This window comes from Plectropomus leopardus, chromosome 21, assembly GCF_026936395.1.
Source record: "Plectropomus leopardus strain MGB_pleo_1.0 chromosome 21, ASM2693639v1, whole genome shotgun sequence".
NCBI classification, from domain to species: domain Eukaryota; kingdom Metazoa; phylum Chordata; class Actinopteri; order Perciformes; family Serranidae; genus Plectropomus; species Plectropomus leopardus.
The window spans coordinates 27010193-27017692 of NC_142196.1; the positions used below are offsets into that span (position 1 = coordinate 27010193).

Genomic DNA, 7500 nt, shown 5'->3' on the forward strand with positions numbered 1-7500 from the left:
TTACATAACAGCTAATCAGCTGTGGACATCAAGCCTGCAGGGTGTGTGTGTGTGTGTGTGTGTGTGTGTGTGTGTGTGTGTGTGTGTGTGTGTGTGTGTGTGTGTGTGATACAAATACAAAAAGACAGACAGTGAGATGTTACACTGATCTGCAGGGCCGTACTAACACTTCCCCCGGGGGGCTGTCCCTGAATATAATACAGATTGTTTATTTGCCAGATGTTGTTTTATTGTTTTTGTGTTTGTTTGTTTTTTAACAGTTGACAGAGACAACATTTTTTTTAAATCAATGTGTCTAAGTGCAACTAAACGTCATGCAAACCTGCTCCATTTGAACACAGCATAGAACATAACACAAAATTTTCTGTTTTGTTGCTATATTTTCTATTTTTATGTTTTTTGTGTGAAAAAAAGAAAATATAGCAAAACAGTGATAAAAAGAGAGAGCAGGATTCAGGGTGAGACTCTCTTTCTGTGACCCAAAAACAATGATGTCATTCTAATCTCTGTTGAGTTGGACAAAATTTTGATGCATCCAATAACTGATTTGCTCAATACAGCGACACGACGTTCTACGTGTTCATAATCACTGGTGAAAGTGATATGTATATTTGTGTGTCATCTGCATAATAATGATTATGCTACTTTGTTGTTTTGCATGATTTGGCCCAAATAGAGATTAAACAAAAGGGGTCCCAAAATGGAGCCCTGTGGGACCCCACATGTCACGGTCATCTGCTCGGACTTACGGTTTCCAGTTGAGACAAAGTTTTTTTCCCGCCATGAAGATATGACGTGAAGGATAGTTCATGATTTTCTCCGCAGCGAGTCCTGCTCGAGTGCCTCCAGAAAAGAGGCGACCAGTGTGTCTGCAGGTCTGACACCTGCTGGCTGTAATCAGGACACAGACACAGGAAGCTGCTACGTGATCCACCTGACACACAACACACACACTGAGACACACACACACCTACACACACTCAGCTGTGGTTAAAGAGAAGCCAATCTGGCTAAGAGCAGCACTCGGACTCTGTGATCAGTTACCAAGAGGTCTCAGGCATTATTCATCACACTCTGAATAATCAACCGCCACTGGAAACTATGATACCAAAGTGTGTGAGTGTGTGTCAGTGGATCATGAGGTGTGTATGTGTGTGTGTGTGTGTGTGTCTGTGTGTCTGTGTGTGTCTGTGTGTGTCTGTGTGTGTGTGTGTGTGTGTGTGTGTGTGTGTGTGGTGGGTTATCTAAAGGATAGAAATATCTGCAGGAGAGTAGACTGAAAAGCTGAAGCAGCGTCTGGTGATTTTTTTGGTTTCTGTATGTGACTTAAACGAGCATTTTGTTAACCCTTTTTTAACCTGAGCAAACTGGCTTTATTTCTTTCAAAAACATGGGAAGAAGGTGACAAGCAACTCAACAAGAAATGACCAAAAATTAGCAAGAAATTAGTAAAAAAAAAAAAAAAAAAAAAAAATACCTGAAAGTATAAACCCCCAAAAGTGCTAGAAAAACAAAAATAAATGTTATTTTGTTATTTTAATACACTTTTCTGGACATTTTCACAAGTTTTCTGATGATATCATAATATTTTTAAGCCATTTTTTTTGGTCACCTTTTACTAATTTTTAGTGTTTTGCGGGACATTTTTGCCATGTTGCTCGTTTTTTTCCCCATGTTTTCAAAAGAAATCAAACCAGTTTTCCCAGGTTTCGGAGGATTATCATTAAATGTTTTTCAGGCTTCATGGTCTTTACAGGGTGTACTAACTTTGATGATGTGACTTTTTATCAACAGTTACATTTGTGCAACATTAAATACTTGCAGTGACTCCCACAACATGCTCAGCTTGTGTTCGGTGGTCGTAATTACCCTCAGTGTCCATTGGATGCAGCTGAGTTGCGTTGCAGCCACCCGACACTAATCCAGACCCTTTGTAACCAATTCTTCGGCTGCGTCAGCTGCATGGATGGATTACTGATCGGGTCCAAAGTGTCCCCTGGCTTTCACCTGCAAAATGACACTCAAACAGACTCTACCGAAAAGAGATTTAAAATGGCCACAAAGAGACAGAAAATAACTATAAAGTGATGCAGAATGACAAAAAAGAGAAGCAAAGCAGCTACAGAAAGATTTAAAATGTTTAAGCAACTATAAAGAGACATGAAATGACTACAGAGAGATGCAAATCTACTCATAATGACTACAAAAAAGTGGCAAAGCAACCACAAAGAGACACAGAATGATTACAGAGAGATGCAAAGAAACTGCAAAGAGATTCAGTGCGACTAGAAAAAGGGCAAAACAACCACAGATGCCAAAAATGTACAGACACAAAACCACAGAAAGATGCAAAGAAACTACAAAGAGACACAAAGCAGCTACAGAGGGATTCAAAGCTGCAACAAAAAGGGGCAAAACATTCACAGATAAGATGAGATGCAAAGCGATTACAAAGATACTCATAATGACTACACAAAGTGCAAAACAACCACAGACACAAAACAATCTGAGATAGATCAGAGAGATGCATAACGACTGCAAAGAGAAGCAAAGCAACTGCAAAAAGATGCAAACTTATTACAAAGATACTCAAAAAACAGAGAAATGCATAACAACAATAAATAGAAGCGAAGCAACTACAAAGAAATGCAAACGCAGCGAGATAAAAGCGAATGCAAAGAAACAAAGAATGACTCCAAAGAGACAAAAAGCAGTTAGCCTACAAAGAGATTCAAACGACTACAGAAAGAGGCAAAACAACGGCAGATACACAAAAAACTGCAAAGAGCGATTAAACCACGGAGCCATTTCAAATGCCAAAATAAAGACAAAATAAAAAGGAGGATAAAAAGTGAGTCTTTCTGCTTTAAAGGAGAGGTGGTGGGGCCTCCTCGGGGTCTGTGCCCAGGGGCCCATTTTCTCAAAATCCGCCCGCGGTGAGCTGATGTGTTTCTCTACATAATGACGTCATCTCACTTTACAGAAGTAACGCCTGTTACCACTGTCTTCAACCAATAAAGTTTAAATTAAAACTGACATGTCCTCTGTCTCTGTCCATCCCTCTGTCCGTCTGTGTCTGCAGCTGTTGAACCTCTTCCTGGCTCTGCTCCTCAGCAGCTTCAGCTCCGACAACCTGTCAGCTCCAGACGACGACGGCGAGATGAACAACCTGCACATCGCCATCCACAGGATCACCAGAGGCCTGGCCTGGTGCCGCAGACAGGTACCTGTCTCTCTGTCTGTCCATCTGTCTGTCTGTCTGTCTATAAGTCAGTAAGTCAAAGAGTACTCCTGCCATTATTATCAGTCATTAAACACATATGACGTGAATGCCACATACATAAACTACAATATTTGCACTTAATATAGTTAAAAAACTACATTTATTAACCCTTTGGGACTGTTTGGCACATTTTATGCACTTTTCATTTTTTGATAACTGTGTGTGTGTTGATGCATGTGTCCTAAATGTAGTCCAGATTGTGTATTTGAGTGTAATCAGTGAATTTGCAGCTCAGCTCCTACAATAAGTCTAAAATACACTGTGGAAACTAAATAGTTACATTCAGACTGTTCAGGTCCAAAAATGCTCCATTGAAACCCATTCAAACTGACATTTTTGATCCCACAGCCATCAGAGCAGAAAAACAGGACTTGTATTATTTCTGGGTGTCATTCTGGGCTTTTGACTCTGAATTTGTCATTTTGACTATTTTCCACCTGATGAGGTCATTTTGACCATATTTGGCATATGGAGGAAATACATGCTATTTCCACTAGGTGACCTGTCACAGTCAATGTAGCTGCTGATCACTGACATATCCCAGACTGTCAGCAGCTACACTCACACACTGACATATCCCAGACTGTCAGCAGCTACACTCACACACTGACATATCCCAGACTGTCAGCAGCTACACTCACACACTGACATATCCCAGACTGTCAGCAGCTACACTCACACACTGACATATCCCAGACTGTCAGCAGCTACACTCACACACTGACATATCCCAGACTGTGACAAATGATGTACTTAATATGTTTTATATTGACAATAATTCATTTTTGTGTGTGGGTTGTTTTTTTCATCTAAAAACATAGTGACATCATGACAAAAAAACATGACATTTAAAGGATTAAAATTCTGAAAATTAATGAATATTTGACATTTAGGATTAGGACTGATGTTGATTTAAAAAATAAGCAGAAAATAATATTAGTGCATTATATTTTTTTAAGCTTAATTTCATAGAGGGCATTTTGTGCACAGAGTGAAACAAGTGCAGTAATATTAAAGCGGGCCCTAACAGTTAATATTCATATGATTTTTGTCACAAAGTTTCCTGTTAAAGGTGCTTTTTGGGGAGTTTTCCTCAGTCGCTGTGAGGGTCTAATGTCAGAGTTGTAAACTTTAAAACCCTTTTGAGGCAAATTTTGATTTGTGATTATGAGCTTTATAAACAAAATTGACTTGACTTGACACCCGTGAATCCCGTCCTCTCTCGGTCTCACGCTGTCTTGTCTTTTCTCCGTCCGTCACGTCTCCGCTGCAGGTGGTGGATTTCTTCAACGGGAACCTGAAGCGTCGACGTCAGAAGAGGAAGGAGGCCAAAGCCATGATGAAGCTCAAACGCCTGAGCACCATCCACACCGAGGCCAACGGAGCTGTCATAGGTAACACACACACACACACACACACACACACACACACACGCACACACACACACACGCACACACACAGTGCCAGCAGCTGCTTTGCTTTGCATAAAGTGTTTGCAGTAAACTGAAGGATGAAGTGTTCCTTTATGTGTTAAAAATTCTTCTTCTTCTTAGGCTAAATAAACTCTTTAAATGATATTTTTGGTATCTTGTGTGCACAAGTGATTAACTTGTGGGATAAAGATAAAAAATATCACCTTTTAGGACTTTAGAGGCTTCATAGTAAGGCACAATAAATATATTTAATAAAAGGCTAGGCCATATAATGTTTCAAAAAAATTATATATATAAAAAAATCAGTGCTTAAAATATAACTTTATATTAGAAGAGTGATATTGACATTTACTTTCAAAGCAAAACGAACCAAAAGTTTAAATACTTGAGAATGCAGCACATGAAAAGGGATGTCGAGGCAGGTCTGAAAGGGTTAAAAGATGAATTTTTGACTCACAACAACAAAAAAAGGTGATTAAATGTTCTTTAATTTATTTTAACCGTTATTTGTCTATCTGTGTGTGTGTGTTTGTCGCAGGCCGACATGTGGAGAAGTACGTGGTGCCGGAGGACGACAGCTACATGACGAACCCAAATCTGACCATCAGCGTCCCCATCGCCCCCGGAGAGTCGGACGTGGAGTTCCCAGAGGAGGAGGAGGAGGAGGAGGAGGAGGGGGAGGAGGAGCAGAGCGAGGGCTCCGAGGAAGAGGAGGAGAGGGAGGAGGTAGGGAGGAGATCTGACTGTCTGCTGACCGCGCGCGCACACACACACACACACACACACGTACCGACACCTGTGTCTGACGTAAACAAGCTCAGGTGTGTGTGGGTGAGTCAGCTGTTGTTCCCCCGAGGTCACTGTCTAACAACTGGTGTGTGTGTGTGTGTGTGTGTGTGTGTGTGTGTGTGTGTGTGTGTGTAAGAGTTAGTAGTAATGTGCACATATAAACACAGAGGAATTAAACCCTTAATAACACACAATATGATATTAATATAATGACCCAGAAATTAGCAAAAAGTAGAAAAAAAAATTACAAAAATTTGCCTAAAAAAAACTAAACAAACAAACAAAAAAACCAAAACAAAACAAAACAATAAAACAAGGAAATTACCTTAAAAAAAAGCTTAGAAATGATGATAATTTTATAAAAATACTCAGGGTCATTTTACATATAGTTCTCTGGGGGAAAAAATCCTAGCTTTAAAAATCAAAATCAGAAGACTGAAGGAAAAAAATAAAAAGTGACAGTTGACTGGAAAACAAAAACAACAAAAAAGTTAAAGGGAGTGCTAATGGTTTTTTTTTATTTTTTTATCATTATATTTTCCTGTAACACAATTTTAAATATATAATTAAGAAGAGAATTATAAATATTTTTTTTTTCTATAACTCTATTATATAACAATATAATAATAATATCTAATAATCACTCTCAGCTTCTTTTCTTTTTTTGTCTCCTTTTTTTAATTTTTTCCTTTTTTTCCAAATTATGGGACATTTTTTGCGAAGTTGCTCATGTTTTTCCCACGCTTTTGGAAGAAATCAAACCATTTTTTCCAGGTTTCAGATGTGGAAATGCTTCTAAAATGCACCTTAATGCAGCACAAGAAAACTGATGTGATAGCACAGATCTGGAAGTCGTTCTCCATTTGTCAAAATCAGCTGTTTGAGGTAGTTTTCGGGATCTTTGGTGGTTCATCCCTTTGCATCGTTGCTCTGCATCATCATTGTGTATAAACTATAAACAGGTCTACAGTTTTGTGCAATAATAATTCAGCTGTGCAGTCTCTCTTATTTAATATTCATTCTAACCTGCATCTGTATTTTGCACACTTGAAGTACAAATATTTGCACATTTTTCACATTTCTTTTTCTTCTACATCATATCTTTTCTTACATTTTTATATTTTCATACATTTTCTTTCATGCTTGTATTTATAGGTATACATTGTGTTACAAAATCCTGCAAAATGCACATTTTTCTCTCATATTTCCTGTTTCTGTTTCTATCCTTTATGTCTATGTAGTAAAAAAACAAACTGACCCTCAGAGATCCATCAAATATTCCTAATCTCAATTTAATCTCACGTATTCTGGATATAACATGTAGACTCCCCCTCACTCTCTCTTTCTATGAACTGTATCTTTGAAATAGCTCAGTTCATAGTGCGTGCACACACACACACACACACACACACACACACACACACACACACACACTGTAAGAGGGCCCCTCAGATAGAATTGGAGGCCTGAGGCAGTGCATTATGGTCCGGCATTTTTCTCACTCTGCAACGCTGTGCACACTAGTGTGTGTGTGTATATGTGTGTGTGTGTGTGTGTGTGTGTGATGTGTTTGTGCTAAAAGGGTGCATATTAGTGTGTGTGTGTGTGTGTGTGTGTGTGTGAGCCTCCTGTCTCTCTACATCTATTCAGAGGACAAAAAGTCCAACTGAGCCACAGACACCTTGTGTGTGTGCTTGTGTCTGTTTGTGTGTGTGTTCTTTGTAAGAGTTGTGTGACATTTTTCAAATAGTCTCATTGAGTGTGTGTGTGTGTGCGCGCGTGCATGTGTGTGTGTTGTATGTTGTGTGTTGAGGCAGCAGAAGAAGAAGAAGAAGAGGAGATGTTTCGTTGTTTCCTCTCTGTATCTAACATGAGATGACAGATTTGTGTCGTGCTGTGTGTGTGTGTGTGTGTGTGTGTGTGTGTGTGTGTGTGTGTGTGTGTGTGTGTGCGCACACCTGTGCTGACTCAGTTCATCATCACCTCTCCTCTTTA

At 39.3% G+C, this 7500-nt stretch overlaps 1 protein-coding gene across 1 annotated transcript in view; it reads left to right on the forward strand.

The window, feature by feature from the left end:
* LOC121960950 (sodium channel protein type 5 subunit alpha-like) overlaps nucleotides 1-7500 on the forward strand; it is a 216091-nt gene that overhangs the window by 156117 nt on the left and 52474 nt on the right. The window contains exons 23-25 of the mRNA XM_088071892.1: nucleotides 3083-3223; nucleotides 4557-4677; nucleotides 5255-5442. Coding sequence (XP_087928018.1) covers nucleotides 3083-3223; nucleotides 4557-4677; nucleotides 5255-5442 — 450 coding nt within the window. The remainder of the gene's footprint in view (nucleotides 1-3082; nucleotides 3224-4556; nucleotides 4678-5254; nucleotides 5443-7500) is intronic.